We start from the raw sequence: 15707 nt of genomic DNA on the forward strand, positions 1-15707 counted from the left end.
TTATTTTCCATCATGATTTTTAAGGCTACATTATCTTCCTGTTGTTGATGTGGAAAATGATGTTAAAAATCATTGTCTAATGAAAAAGGCATCAGAGTATACAGCCAGAAATGTCAGAGAGACATGTCATAAGAAATGTGTCTGGCAGTTAATAAAACAAATCACATTGTTTTTCTGGATTTTGTGATATTTGTGGTATTGTTTTGTTTAATATTTATTTGTTTGGTTGTGCTGAGTCTTAGTTGCAACAGGAGAGATCTTCAGTTGCAACATGTGGATTCTGGTTTCCTGACCAGGCCTCAAACCCGGGCCCTTGCATTGGGAAGTCTTAGCTAAGTCTTAATGCTAAGTCTTAGCCACTGGACCACCAGGGAAGTCCTTGTTTTGTTTTGTTGTACTTCCTCATTCTGAACAAATGCTAGTTTTCAAATCTGATTTTGTGTTTTTCTTGAAGAGGGCCTAGCGGATCATGTGAGCTTTGAGCTTCGTAAAACTTGAATCAGCCCCTGCCTGCAGGTGTTTCTGAGTCAGGAGGATGAACAGGAATAAGTAGGAGGGGATTTTTTGATAGGGATCAGAAACTGGCTGAAGGCCTTTGAGGAAAAAGAAGTAATTTAATGGACTGGATGACGCACGATGTTTCTCGCTCTGGGCTGGGGCTGTTCTCCCCTCGCAGCTGCCTCCAGCCGGGCTCAGCTTGCAGCACAGCCCTCCCTCACCCTCCCTCTCTCTGCCCTGTTGCCAGGTCTTCTTGTGGGCACCCTGGATGTGGTGCTGGACTCCAGCGCCCGGGTGGCCCCGTACCGCATCCTGCACCAGACCCAGGATTCACAGGTCTATTGGACAGTGGCGTGCGGTAGGTGCCTTGAGTCACCAGGGGCGCTGGGGGCGGCCTGACCCGGAGGGGGCGGGACCCAGCCTGCATTCCTGCGCGGGCCGTGGCCTGCTGCTGCCCTTTACTCAGTCCTTTACTCAGCACAGGCCAGGCCAACATCCACCTCAGCAAGGCAGCGTGGCCGTGCACGGCCGCAGGGCAGGTGGAGCTGAGTGTCACGAAGCCCTGTGCCTTGCCAAGGGCTTGGCCTTGGGCAGTGTCCATGTTCTGCTAACCTTTTCTCAAGATGATACAGTTGATCATTTTTCATGTACTACATAATTTGTTAATTCACCTACTCACTAAAAGTTATCTGTAAACCCCCATATCAATACTTGTGGTGATTTTGGACATCTGTGGGAGTGTGTGTGTGCAGAGCAGTGAAGAATTTGTCACCAGACACACAGGTTCCCCGCTGAGGTGGAACAAGCCACCTTTCTGCCTTATTGTTTCAGCTGTCAGACCATGAAGACGTCTCCTTTTAAGAATCTAAGCGCCGTGCTTTTCATGTTTTTGTGTTAACTGTTGATGACTTTGCTGTTTAAAATGGCCCCAAGTATAATGCTAAAGTGCTGCATGGCATGTGGTGCTTTTAAGGGCAAGAAGCTGCAATGTGCCTTACAGAGAAAATATGAGTTAGAGGAGCTTCCTTCACGAGTGAGTTACAGTGCTCCTGGCTATGAGTTCCGTGCTAGGGTATTAAAATTATGTATTAAATAAGATGGCTTTAAGCAGAAAGACATAAGACAAAGTAGTATATGGATCAGTTGATGAAAATGGTGTGACTGGAGGCTCATAGGAACTTGGCCCTATAGCTCCCCTGGAAGCAGTATTGGCAAATTCAGTGTTCCAGGAAACTTTGTAGAACACAACCACCGTGAATAACGAGAATCAGCTACAGTTGTCCTAAGAGGAGACATCCACTCTCCCGAGAATCCAGGAGGAAGTCCCCTTTCAGCGGGACCAGCCTGGCTGAGATGGAACAGCAAACAGCAGTCATAGCTGGCTCTCAGACAGCACTTCTGCCTGCCAGGCATGTGAGCCTCCCCGCAACTCCAGAAGGGAGAACGTTGGTTTTCCCTGTTTTAAAGATGAGGAAACTGTGGCCCAGAGGGGTTAATTAACTTGCCCAAAGGCCCACAGAACTCTAGATCAGACCCAGAGCACTCGTGTCCACTGAGCTGAATTCCTCCCTGTGCGAGCAGCCACAGTGTCACTGTGCCCCAAGCTAGTGTTTTTCCTTGGAGACCTGAGAAGAGATGGTGAGAGTGTTCACAGCTGGACTCCAGCTACGGGGGCTGGGATAGGTGCCAGGGACCCCTGAGGAGGGCACTTGCAGGAGCCAGAGGCTTCCTGTGGCGGGGGGGGCAGTTGATGTGTGCCTGGGCCAAGACGAGCTGCTTCGTGCTGAAACGGGTCCTCGAGGTGTTCATTTGTGTCTCGGGGTCTTCCTTCTCAGAGAGTGGAAGGAGAGGGGCAGTGGCAGTGTGAGCAGCCTCTCTGCGGGAAGAGAGGCGTGCAGTTGCTCGGGGGGCGTTGTGGGAGGCCCCCAGGGGAGGGGCACGCTGTACTGGGGAGCTCCTGCCGGTCCGGCCCCTGCTCGTCTGCCTGTGCCGCTCTGTTTTGCCCAAAATCAGACCCCTACTGACACCTGCCACTGAATCTTGACGCCTTAGCTTGCCATTGAAGGACTTTTCCCCTTTAAATTTTAAGTACTATTTCTGTGTTTTTCAGAACTTTTTATGAATTATCTTTTTGATTCTTAGAGCACCTTGGAGACAGTTATTTTCATTTTACAGGATGAAGCTGAGGCACAGTTAGGTTGAGCATGTTGCCCAGGGTCACCTCACTGGAAAGTGACCAAACCATAATGCTAATCCAGGCTGCTCATACCCTCAAGGAGTTGCTGGTCTGGTGGGAGAGCTACAAGGGGATTCCCTTGTAGCTCAGTTGGTAAAGAATCTGCCTACAATGCAGGAGACCTGGGTTCAATTCCTGGGTCAGAACGATCTCCTGGAGAAGGAAATGGCACCCCAGTCCAGTATTCTTGCCTGTAGAATCCCATGGACAGAGGAGCCTGGCAGGCTACAATCCATGGGGTTGCAAGAGTCGGACAGAACTTAGCAACTAAACTACCACCAAAGGACTTTCAGGGTCTGCCTGCCTCCATTTCTGTCTTCCTCCCCCAGCTCATACCTGGCCTTCAGCCAGACAAGACACTCGCAGGCCCTTAAGTCCTTCACTGCATCTGTCCTGGCTTGTGCCTACAGCGTCCCCCCACATCCACATTACCTCCCCCTGCTCTGTCAAGTACCTGCCTAGATGTCACATTCTATAGAAACTTCGCCAGATTCCCCAGAACCACATACCACATACCGCTCCTCCCTCCCTTGGACTTGCCATGTCCCCACCAACACTTTTGCATTGAAGATTTGCTGCTCTCCCATCAGACTAGCAACTCCGTGAGGGTGCAGGCAGCCTGGATTAGCATTATGGTTTGGTCGCTTGCCATCGAGGTGACTCTGGGCAACATGCTCAACCTAACTGTGCCTCAGCTTCCTCCTATAAAATGAAAATAACTGTACCTGTTTCTGAGGTGCTCTAAGAATCAAATAAGATAATTTATAAAAAGTTCTGGAAAAACAGAAATAGCACTTAAAATTTAATTAGCTATTATATTTTTTATTACCAGTACCTGGCATAGAGATAGAGTAGTTTCAGTATTTACTTGGTACTAAATGATTTCCTAAAGGAAATCAGTCCTGAATATTCATTGGAAATACTTTGGCCACGTAATGCTAAGAACTGACATGTTGGAAAAGACCCTGATGGAGAAAGATTGAAGGCGGGAAGAGAAGGGGACAACAGAGGTTGAGATGGTTGGATGGCGTCACCAACTCAATGGACATGAGTTTGAGCAAACTTCAGGAGTTGGCAATGGAGAGGGAAGCCTGGTGTGCTGCAGTCCATAGGGTCTCAGTCAGACACGACTGAGCAACTGAACTGAGATGAAGATCAAGTTGCTTTTAACTAATAATTCTTTTATGTGAATATATGTAAATATTTATAATTAAAGTGCAGACAGATCCACACAGGTATAGTGAACAAGATTCCTTTGTTTTAAGTTGCCAGCAATGTGTGTGAGAGTTACATCACATGCAAATTCAACTTTCACATTCAAATATGGGTTCTTAGCGAAAAAAGCAAGAAAGAAAGAACTCCCTTCTCCTAACAACTAGGAGAAGTTGGCCTCTATGCACTAGGGAAAGGAGGCCATAATAGATATGCAAAGAAAAATGAGAAAAATGATTCATGGATGATTTAGGAACTTCTGTTTATGGTTATCTCTTGTTACAATCATCTGTTGTTATGCTTATCATCATGATTATCACTGTTAGTGTATGATTCTGGGTTTAATCGTCTTCACATGGACATTCTCCCACTGACCCGTGGGAAAGGATCTTTCTATGTAGTTGCTTGTTAGGGTGGTGAACTGCTTGGGTAAATGGAAAAAAACAAAAGAAATCAACCCTAACCAAGACAGGCTGGACTGTGACTCTGGAAGACAGACATTGAGCAGGCACCTGGGCCAGAGGAGGTGGCAGGGACCAACTCGGCCTGGCAGGAATGGAGCCAGGACAGGGTCTTCAGCTGGTAGAAGAGCTGTAGCCAGGCAGGAAAGGATGGGGTGAGCAGGGATCAGGCGCCCAGCGAAAGGTGTCTGTCGTCCACAGTCATGCGGAACTCGCGTCTCTGCTACAGCCCCCTCCGTCCGAGTGTGTGGGCCTCCCCGCAGCCACAGAGACAGCGGGGCCTTCCGGGTGCCTACAGTCAGCAGACTGTCCCAGGACACTGAAAAGGAAGCAGGGCCTTCACTCCTTTCGTTATTCTTGTGTGAATTCATTTAGAAAAGAGTTCTTAAGTGCAAACCCCATGCCAGACACATGATAAACCCCCAAAACTGGGGTGCCAGAGGGGTGGGGAAGAGACTTGCCTCATCCTTTGACTTCTCCTCCTGAGGTCCCTTTTCCCAGTTCTCTGGTGGAGGCAGAGAAAGCAGCTGCCTGCGTTTGGGAACGGCACTGGGCCGCCGCTGAGTGTTTTCATCTCCACGGGCCTGTGGTGCCCTCAAGGGGCCCTCTTCCTAAGGAGGACAGGAACCTCCCTCCTAGGTGAGGCAGACCCTGGGGGCCAGCTAGCAACTGAAAGAGTCAAACGGGTGAAACAAAGGGTTCCCGGAAGAGACAGAATCCGGTTGGGGTGTGAACTCGGGGGAGGAGGAAGAGCAGTCAGAGGGGCATCTGGCCCCATCCTCCTGGCAGGAGACCAGCCAGCCAGGGACCTGGCGTCCTGCAGGAAGCTCCCGCTGCCATCTGTGGAGGCCTAAATTCTCAGGAGAACTGCAGTGACCTATACCAAGTCTGACTGTGTCTGGCTAATCACCTACACTTGGAAGACCACATTAAGTCCTTTTGTTTCAAGGAAAAGTAAGTAAGCAAATCTCCACATGTACAAACTATTTCTGGGAGGACACAAGAAACAAGCAGTCACTCTTGCTCGTGGTGTTAGAGGGAAATGGAGGCTTTACTTTTTTCATGACTCTGTAATTCTATGTGAATTTTTTTATTTTGTGTTTTTATCAGGACCATTTATGACTTTTGTTTTATACACACACACACACACACACACACACACACACTCACATATATATATGGAAAGAGTAAACAGGTGAAAGATAGTAATCTTTTTTTGTATAGCAAATTAGATCACCCATTTTATTTAAACTCTTTCTGAGTTTATGTTTAAGGCCTGGTGATTTTGTGATTTTCCTTTTCTTTATTCCACCAAACCACCCCTAGGTTCTTCCCGAAAAGAGATCACAAAACACTGGGAATGGCTGGAAAATAACTTACTCCAGACGCTGTCCATCTTTGACAATGAGGAAGATATCACCACCTTCGTCAAGGGCAAGATACACGTAAGACTCACTCTCCATACTGGTTCTGACTCCCTTCTTTGGGCTAGCAGTATTCACCTATGTCATCCTCTGAAACCTTCAGACAACATGATATAGTTCTTTCCTCCATTAAACAGAGATGGAATGAACTGTCCGATCCTGTTCTCTTGGTATTGAAAGGGGCAGTTGAACTCATTGTATGCAGGCCTCATCTTCTGACCAGCCACCAGAGTCTGATTAAGTGTAGCTGGGAGTTCCCATTCCCTTAGAGAGTGTTAGAGCAAATATGCAGATATTCAACTCTGTGTCTAGTTCCTTGGCCAACAGAGGAAGAAGTTGGAAATGACAGGGTAATATGAAGTATATTTCTATCATAAAGCTAACATAGCTTCAAAATGCACAGATATTTTGACCTAGCAATTCCATTCCTTGGAATTTACCCTAGAGTGTATTCATATGTGCAGAATGGCATATGTATCAGGATGTTCCCTGCAGCACTGTGCCTCCCAGTCCCATGGTAAGAGGGGAAGCAGCTGTTCTTTCCTTTGCTAATCAAGAGTGATCATACTTGCTAACATAGCACTTATTATTTTCTATATGAATACCGTGCTGAGCATCTTATAGTCAGGGGACTTGATCAGTCATATGTGATATTCTTAGTGGAATATTTTACAGGTAGCAAAATAATTATGAATGTGTAAAAACTTATCACAGGGATGTTTAGATTGTTTCCCCTTTAGGGAGTAATTAGCATAATGAGCATTTATCTGAGAATGTATGTGTGTGTGTCTGCCTTTTTTTCTTTCTGGTGGTTTATTGCCTTGGGTTAGATTCCTCAGAGGGCCCTTACTAGGTCAGAGTTTATGATACAAACTTGCTTTGGGCAAGCCCTTGTGACTTCATAATGCCAGCACTTCCTAGACCTGGGCAGACAGCACCGAGAGCCCCTCAGCAGCTCTCAGTGTACCTCGGGGTGAGTTAGGATAGGACCTGTGTTGCCTTCTAGCTCCAGGAAACCAGGCAAAGAGAGCAGAGGCCAGTCTTCACTCTCCTAATGAACCAGCTGGGCAATAATAATAATAACAGCAACATTATGGAATGTTTCCCTTATGCTAAGCCCAAACAAACGAATCAACAAAATAGACCAAAGTTCTCGATGAGTCAAATTAAAACTGGAAATTAGAAAATGTGGAGGTGAGGGGGCTTCCCTGGTGACTCAGTGGTGTGGGGTCCAATGCAGGAGACATGGGTTTGATCCCTGGGCCAGGAGGAGCCCATGTGCCATGGAGCAACTGAGTCCATGCACCACGGCTACGAGTCTGTGCTCCAGAGCCCCGCACGAGCACCTGCGGAGCCCGCGAGCTGCAGCTACTGAAGCCCGACCACCCTAGAGCCTGTGCTCCCCAACAAGAGGAGCCCCTGCAATGAGTAGTCCTCACAGCATGACTAAGGAGTCGCCCCTACTCACTGCAACTAGGGAAAAGCCCACACAGCAATGAAGACCCAGGACAGCCAAAAATTAATTAATTAATCAAAAATTATTTTTAAAAAAGAAAAAATGTTGAGGGAATTCCCTGGCAAGCCAGCGGTTAGGACTCAGCACTTTTACTGCTGGGACCCTGGTTTATCCTCTGGTTGGAGAACTAAGATCCTGCAAGACGCACTGTGCCACCAAAAGAGAGAGAACTGGACAGTTACAGAAACACTACTGAATATCAGAATTTGTGAGATGTAAAAGCAGCACACAGAAGGAAATGTGAAGTCTTAAGTTTTATGTTTTATAATGATGTGATAAAAAAGAAAGGTGGGAATTAGTGAGCCAAGTGCCCAATTCAGTAAATTAGAAGAATTCCAGAGAAACCAGGAAATTAGAAAGACGGAAATACAGTTATCACAGAAATATTTATTATTCACCAAAGACTCTATTATTCACCAGATTACAGTTGGCATTTTTTAGCAGTAAAGTATTTTTTAATTAAGATAGGTACCTTGTTTTTGTAGACATAATACTATTACATATTTAATAGACATAACTTCTATATGCATTGTGAAACCAAAAAAATTGTATGACTTGCTTATATGTGCTTTATTGCCATGGTTCAGACAGAACCACACCAGCAATATCTCCAGGGTATGCCTATAACAAAGGGAAGAAGTTAATTTCTTGGAAAATAAAGAAATGATACAGACGAACAACAGATCAAAAAACAGATCTAAAATATAAACACACCTGTGGCAAAAGTGATACAGGACGAAAGAGAAAAACCTCAAGCCATGTTGGGAATGAAATATTTTTAAAAAAAAGCAGAGTTTAAAAAAAAAGAAAATGCCATAAACAGCTTTACACCCATAAACTATAAGAATTAAGACAAGATGGACACTATTAAAATAATGTTTTAGTTTCCAGTTGCTATTGTAACAAGTTACCATAAAGTTAAAAGTGAGTGAAGTTGCTCAGTCATGTCCGACTCTTTGTGACACCATGGACTATAGTCCACCAGGCTCCTCTGTCCATGGGATTTTTCAGGCAAGAGGACTGGAGTGGGGTGCCATTCCCCTCTCCAGGGGATCTTCCCAACCCAGGGATCAAACCCAGGTCTCCTGCATTGCAGGCAGACGCTTTACCACCTGGGCCACTGTGGAGACAGCAGTTCTTAGGGCTTCCCTGGCGGCTCAGTGGTAAAGAACCCGCCTGCCGCAGGATGCGCGGGTTGGACCCCTGATCTGGGGTTGTGTGCCGCCACTGCTGAGCCTGTACTCTCGACTGGGAAGCCACAGCTACTGACGCCCTGCACTCTAGAGCCTGTGCTTGCAGCAAGAGGAGCCGCTGCAGTGGGAGGCTCGAGCAGCGCCGCCGGAGAGTGGCTCCCGCTCCCTGCAGCTGGAGGAAAGCCTGGCAGCAGGAAGACCCAGGACAGCCAAACGTTTAAAACACTAATTTTAAGTAAGCACATGTTTTTCATCTTACAGTTCTGCATGTCAGAAGTCTGCAATGAAATCTCACAGGCTAAAATCAAGGAATTGACAGGACTGATTCTTGGAAGCTCCGAGGGGAGAATCCACTTCCTTGCCTTTTCCAGCTTTTAGGAACCTTGTAGGGCTTCCCTTTACTGACTCAGCAGTAAAGAATCCACCTGCCAATACAGGAGACACAGGTTCAACCCATGGGTCAGGAAGATCCCCTGGAGAAGGAAATGGCAACCCACTCCCAGTATTCTTCCCTGGGAAACCCCATGGGCAGAGGAGCCTGGCGAGCTACAGTCCAAGGGGTTGCGAAGAGTCGGACACAACTGAGTGACTAAACAGGAGCCATGGATTTCGTAGCTCTGGGTCCTTTCTTTTAATGCCAGCAGCACTGATGTCTTGACTGACTTGTTTAATCAATTGGTACCTCTCTCTCAACTCTCCTGGGAATTGGATGTAGCATCTTTAGTGTGTTAGTCTCTCAGTCCTGTCCGACTCTGCAACCCCGTGGACTGTAGCCCCCAAGGCTCCTCTGTCCATGGAGATTGTCCAGGCAAGAGTACTGGAGTGGGTTCCCACTCTCTTCTCCAGGGAACATCTTTAGGGGGGCGGTCATCTGATCTGCCACATAATAGAACTGAAACTGAGACAAAGAAACAGAACACTTGAATCTGCCTAAAACTGGTAAAGAAATTAAATTAGTCATTTAAAGTCTACCCAGTGATTCTTACAGTGCATTTCTATCAGCTAGCAAACAAAACCCTAGTCCTGCGAGCCAGGTGGTTCGTGCCCATCTCAGCTAGCAAACAAAACCCTAGTCCTGTGAGCCAGGTGGTTCGTGCCCATCTGTGGGGACCATTGCTCGAGCAGAGCCCAGTGGGAATGCAGAGAAAAGTGCAAAGCAGCATGTCAGCCCCCCTGCTTCCTGCTTGGGGACCTCCCAGGTACAGCTGAAGGAGTGGGAGCCGCCCGCTGAGACCCAGGAAGGGGGCCTGAAGGCCAAGGTGCCAGTGGCGGTCCATAGGCTGTCTGGCGCTCACCATCCCACCGGTGGGGCCCCGTCTCCAGCCTCCCAGTAGGCACGCTGGAGGGCAGCAGAAGACAAAAGTGGGGCCTTAGTAGTGAGGAGGGTGCTCAGATGTAGAGCTCGCTTCTGCAGCAGTGCTGTGGGGAGGTGGAGAGGCAGCTTGAGAGAGAGAGATGTTGGGGTTGCAGTTACAGTGGTGCTGTCTGTACGGAAATGGAGGTGCTGCTCTTGGGTCCTCACCCCAGCTCCTGCTGTTTCTCCTACTCATGGATGCAGGGACGTGAGGCTGCCAGGAGGCTCAGTGGAAGCGGCAGTCTGGGCCGCACCACTTGCCTTGAATTCCTTTAGCTTATCTTATAGTCATACCCCGTGGAAGATCTACGTGTACATTTTGAGCCAGATGTACTAAGAACCTGTTGTACCTCCAAGAGGTTTGGCTCTGTGGCCCAGGGTGATGCCTCTGGGCACCCTGAGCCCAGGAAAGATGCTGGCAGGACACAGGACTGACACGCCCTGAGCTGGGTGGGCCCTGCAGCTGGCCCGAGGGCCTTGAGCAAGGGCCAGAGGCAGTAGGCACCTGGCATGGGGGGGCGGGGGGGGGGAGTGTCAGATACAGAACAGCCTTCAGGACACTGGCGTGAGAAATGCCCTTCATAGAACAGTGCCACAGCAAGATCCCATCTGGGCAAAGAAAGAAGGGAAAGAGCAGGTTGTGTGTATTTGCTTAAAGGTGCATCAGTGCCAGCCTGTTAGGGAGAAAATCAGCAAAGTGGCTACAACAGCAGAGGAGATGGAGACTCCCTTCTCACTGAACTCCCTTTTCTACTATTTGCAATTTTTTTTGCCATGTTTATGTATTATATTTTTCAGGTATTTACATTAAAATAACTAAAATGTAAATTTGAAAGTCTTTGCTCTGAGCTAGTACAGAAAAATAGCTCGGGGAGTTAGGGGAAGTTGCCTGTTCTGTGTGGCCAGAGCAGCTGTCGGGTCTCCCTGCTTGTGGCCCTGGGTCAGTGTCCAGGAGCCCCGAGCGCCCCTGGCTGATTCCCCGTGTCCTCCTCCAGGGCATCATCGCAGAAGAGAACAAGAACGTGCAGCCCCAGGGAGATGAAGACCCTGGGAAGTTCAAGGAGGCCGAGCTGAAAATGAGGAAGCAGTTCGGGATGCCCGAGGGGGAGAAGCTGGTCAACTACTACTCCTGCAGCTACTGGAAGGGCCGAGTGCCGCGGCAGGGCTGGCTCTACCTGACCGTCAACCACCTTTGCTTCTACTCCTTTCTGCTGGGCAAGGAGGGTGAGTGGAAGCAGCGGGGCTCCCTGCATCACCCCAGCCCCTGCCCCAGCCTCCAGCTGTTGCAGGCATCCTCCTCTGCACTCACCCTCCACCTCGCCTCTACAAAGTGCACCCCCTCCCCGGTCCTCCAGACTTCCTGAGGGCTCGGCCTCCTCGGCCCCCCGATATTCTGTCCCCACACAACCACCAGAGTCTCCCCAGAACACAGTGACCCATGAGCAGAATGCCCAGACTTGAGCCAAACATCACCTGGTTCTTGGGGGCTTCTGTCATGTCTGTGTCAACCAGCGCAGCTCTTCACATGGTGACTTTCTGCACAGGGCCTCCCCTCTTTCATGTAGAACATACCAGGGCCCCCTTCATCCCTGAGTGGCTCCAGGTTCCATGGGGCCTTGGGTGTGCGCCTCTGCACCCACCTGCTGCAGGGCCTCCACCCAGGAAGCCCTGGCCTCAGGACAGAGGGCAGACACCCAGCCCACGCCCTCTGCTGACACGTCACCCCGGAAAGCAGCCCCAAGGCTTCAGCAGCTCTCAGTGTCCCCTTCCCAGGCCCAGCAAGGCCAGCACCCAGCCATGCAGACATGTGTCCCAACCTCACCCGCCTCTGTCCCGCCTTCACATCTGCTCAGAGGCAGGGCCAGTGTCCTCTCTGTGCCAGTCACACCATGTAGTGACTTGTTCCCATGGCAGGACATTCCCCCCAGCTGGGGCTTTTCAGGTCCCGGGGCTCAGCTCGCTCACCTCTGCTTGTTCACTCATGTCATCCTTCAGCCAGTCTGTGGCAAGCCCAGGAGGTTCTCGGGACTGGGAGCTGGGTCAGCCCTGCACAGCCGGGCTCCAGCCTGGGGGCCCTGCTTGCCACAGCGGCTGCTGGGCACAGCGGGGATGCAGGAGCCGGCCCGCCGGCCCTGCAGCGAGTTTGCCGTCATGCTGTGTCTGTCCCCCCGGCGTCCAGTGAGCCTGGTGGTGCAGTGGGTGGACGTCACGCGGCTGGAGAAGAACGCCACACTGCTCTTCCCCGAGAGCATCCGCGTGGACACGCGGGACCAGGAGCTCTTCTTCTCCATGTTCCTCAACATCGGGGAGACCTTCAAGCTCATGGAGCAGCTGGCCAACCTGGCCGTGCGGCAGCTGCTGGACAGCGAGGGCTTCCTGGAGGAGAGGGCGCCGCCTAGGCCGCCGCGGCCACACAGGAACATCTCGGCGCTGAAGCGGTGCGTCGGCCCCGCCCGGGCGGGGACCCGCCCTCCTCACCCGGCCCAGGCACCCTGTGTGGGAGGGGGCGGGTGAAGGGTGGTTTCGGTAGTGCAAGAAGGGCAGGGGGTTCTCAGAGGCATCATCCTAAACCCTGCCGCTGGCCCGGAGGGAGTGCCTCCTGTATCGCTTCTCCAGCGCCAGGGCAGGGCGCGCTCGCCGTCTCCGGAGTCTGAGATAGGAAGCCGGGGCCCCTGTGGACAGAGTAACTCGCCCAGGCCCGGGCCCTTGGCGGTGAGCGAGCGCGCAGCGGAGCCCAGGAGCACCGCCCGCCGCGGGAGCCGGGGCGGCCCCGGAGGCCGCATCGGGAAGGCCTCAGCGCACCCCAGCTCAGGGAGCGCAGCCGCCTTCCCGCCGAGACGGACGGCTTGGCTCAGGCCCCGGGAGAGCGCCCTGCGCGGGTTTGAGGCCCTGCCACTCTGTGTGGGAACCAGCAGACCGAGGAACACGTTGCGGGGCCAGCCACTCCAGAGCAGCTCTGTCCTTGCACCTCCGTGGCAGCGTCACGGGACGCTCGCAGGCCAGGGGGAGCGCAGAGATGGCCTGAGTGAGAGTCTCGCTCAGAGACCACAGTCCAGGCCCAGACTCTGCACCTCTGGCAGAACGCTGTCCAAGGACAGCACTTGCCTCTCGCGAGTGACGGAGTGGCTCTCAGAACCTCTGGGAAGGAAGCAAACAGGACAGCACTCGGCAGGCTCTGGCGCTGTCCATCAAGGGTGTCTGTCGAGGGGGCCGCCAGGCCAGGGAGATTGGCTGCCCCCCTGGGCCTGGGGAGGAGATGTTCACAAAGATTGGTCCCTGCAGGGCCCTGCCTCACACTGTCATAGGCCCAGCGAGGGTGTGTTTCTCTTAAACAACAGCACCCTGTGTTATGTTTTTTGAGGTTTTTTTGGTCCAAGCCACTCAGCACTTGGGATCTTAGTTCCCCAACCAGGGATGGAACTTGTCCCCACTGCAGTGGAAGCTCAGAATCATAACCACTGCACTTCTGGGGAAGTCCTAGCACCCTGCGTTTTCGTCCTAACTCCACACCTGCCTGTCGGGAGGCCCTGTCTGGGTTCCCCGGTGGGGCCTGGTCTTCCCAGGAAGAAGCAGCAGGGTGGGCACAGGCATCTTCTGGGCACACGAGGCATGCTGTTTGTTCACCGCTCTTCTGCTGACCTGATGGATGTCCACATTTCCCTGCTGGATCGTTCAGTATGCATGTGTTATTGAACTCTGAGATCCCTGGGCACCACTTGCTCACAGGAGGACCCCCACGAGCCTAAGTCCAGTGAGGAGGCCGAGGACATGAGGCCCCCTCGGGAGTGTATCAGCCCTAACGCTTATCCCCTTTCCCACCACCAGAGACCTGGATGCTCGAGCCAAGAACGAGTGCTACCGTGCCACGTTTCGGCTGCCCCGGGACGAGCGCCTGGACGGCCACACGAGCTGTACGCTGTGGACCCCATTCAACAAGCTGCACATCCCTGGCCAGATGTTTATCTCCAGCAACTACATCTGCTTCGCCAGCAAGGAGGAGGATGCTTGCCACCTTATCATACCCCTGCGGGAGGTGAGCCCGACACCCTCGCCAGCTCTCCCCTCGCCCGCCAGGGCCCCCGGCCAGGTCCCCGGCCTGGGAAGCCCCTCAGGGTTTGGAGACCTGAGCGCCGAGGAGACCTCAGCCCCTCCCTGAGCACCTGTCCTCCGCCAGGCCCCGTGGGGTGTGGGGTGCCCTGGGTACCCGCTCACGGGTCAGCCTCACCTGGTGGGAAGAAGGGGCAGGCTTTGGCCTGCCAGCTGCGCTCACACTGATACTGGGTCAGAGCCCAGGGGCCTTCTGCAGGTGCGTGTCCCTTAGGCCTGCCTTCTTGGGTCTTCCAGTTGGACTTTGGCATATCCCTGCTTTGGCTGGGCCTGGAGGACACTGACCGTGCCTACCTCCATCATGTCACTCAGAGGCCCCCTCACTGACCCCTCCTGATACCTGCCTTGGCAGGAGGAGGGTCAACTCTCACCTGTAAGCTAGCTCTTATCTGTCACAGGGATTTTTTTCTCTAGTTTCTTGGGCTTCCACAGTGACTCTCGTGGAAACAAAGCCATTTGTCCTGTGCTGCAGTGAAGGGTGTGGATAGTGAGGGGGAGCAGCCGCCCCACCACCACCCAGACAGAAGGCCCAGACCCTGAGGTCAAGGATAGATCCCAGCAAGGCATACTGGCTGTTTAATTACTGAAGCACAGTGAGGTTCTTAAGTTAGAACCTAAATCACGGTAGTCTGATTCTGTGTAAAACAGAACAATGGGACCTCCCTGACCTTTGTACAAGGCCCTGAAGTTGTGGGTATAGTCATGAATAGGTGTGAGAGACTGTGCTGCCTCAGTTTCCCCATGGGAAGTCAGAGCAAAGACTTAAAGGAGCCACAGCTCCAGGCCGAGGGGCCCCACACTCCGTTTGGCACTAGCCCTGTGGGTTTGTCCTGGCTGCTGTCCCAACCTGACCCTCAGGTCTGGGGGTTGGCTACAGACTCATCTTAAGCCCAGCTCCGCTTCTCCTGAGGGGTCCTGACATCCTGACATCGGAGAGCTCTGGCTAACCCAGGAAGCTCTTGGAATATGGCCACAGCTGGTCAGGATGGAGGCCCCTACCTAGCCCTGACCTCAGCATCCCATCCAGGGGGCTTCCCAGGGGCTCCTCACTCAGAGCCAGCCACACTCATGTGTCCACTGTGCTAAGTCACTTCAGTCGTGTCCGACTCTGTGGGACCCCATGGACTGTAGCCTCCCAGGCTCCTCTGTCCATGGCATTCTCCAGGCAAGAATTCTGGAGTGGGTTGCCATGCCCTCCTCCAGGGGATCTTCCCGACCCAGGAATCAAACCCGAATCTCCTAGTCTCCTGCAGTGGCAGGTGGAGTCTTTACCACTAGCGCCACCTAGGGCCGGTGATCCAAAACTACTGAGCCTGCGCGTGAAAGAAGCGACCACAGTGAAAAGCCCCCACTCTGCAGCGAGTAGCCTCTGCTCGCCATAGCTAGAGGAAGTCTGGGCAGCAGCAAAGACCCAGCACAGCCAAAGCTTAGCTAATTTTTAAGAAAAGTACTGGGCCTGTGACATGCATCAGGAGGTGTTGAGGGAGTGAGTGCTGAGGAGGGGAATGACTGCTTGTTTGGCTTTAGGACGGGGGCAGGACCGTCAGCCTTGAGGGAGCTGATCAGGGAGCAGCTGGGCTCAGGCTCTGCATTCCGCCTCATCCCCCTCAGGACGGTTTTCCAAGGCTGGCAGCCTCACACGCAGCAGCAGTGGCGGAAACAGGGCTCAGACGTGCACAGGACCCATGCAGCAGCGAGAGGCAGGG

At 52.1% G+C, this 15707-nt stretch overlaps 1 protein-coding gene across 7 annotated transcripts in view; it reads left to right on the forward strand.

Moving 5' to 3' along the window:
- TBC1D9B (TBC1 domain family member 9B) overlaps nucleotides 1-15707 on the forward strand; it is a 41117-nt gene that overhangs the window by 3092 nt on the left and 22318 nt on the right. For 6 of the 7 annotated variants that reach the window (XM_043910682.1, XM_043910683.1, XM_043910686.1 and 3 more), the window contains exons 2-6: nucleotides 746-856; nucleotides 5734-5852; nucleotides 10890-11118; nucleotides 12074-12332; nucleotides 13720-13927. In XM_043910682.1, coding sequence (XP_043766617.1) covers nucleotides 746-856; nucleotides 5734-5852; nucleotides 10890-11118; nucleotides 12074-12332; nucleotides 13720-13927 — 926 coding nt within the window. The remainder of the gene's footprint in view (nucleotides 1-745; nucleotides 857-5733; nucleotides 5853-10889; nucleotides 11119-12073; nucleotides 12333-13719; nucleotides 13928-15707) is intronic. The other variant, XM_043910685.1, reaches the window with a different exon arrangement.

Source organism: Cervus elaphus, chromosome 9 (assembly GCF_910594005.1).
Source record: "Cervus elaphus chromosome 9, mCerEla1.1, whole genome shotgun sequence".
NCBI classification, from domain to species: Eukaryota; Metazoa; Chordata; class Mammalia; order Artiodactyla; family Cervidae; genus Cervus; species Cervus elaphus.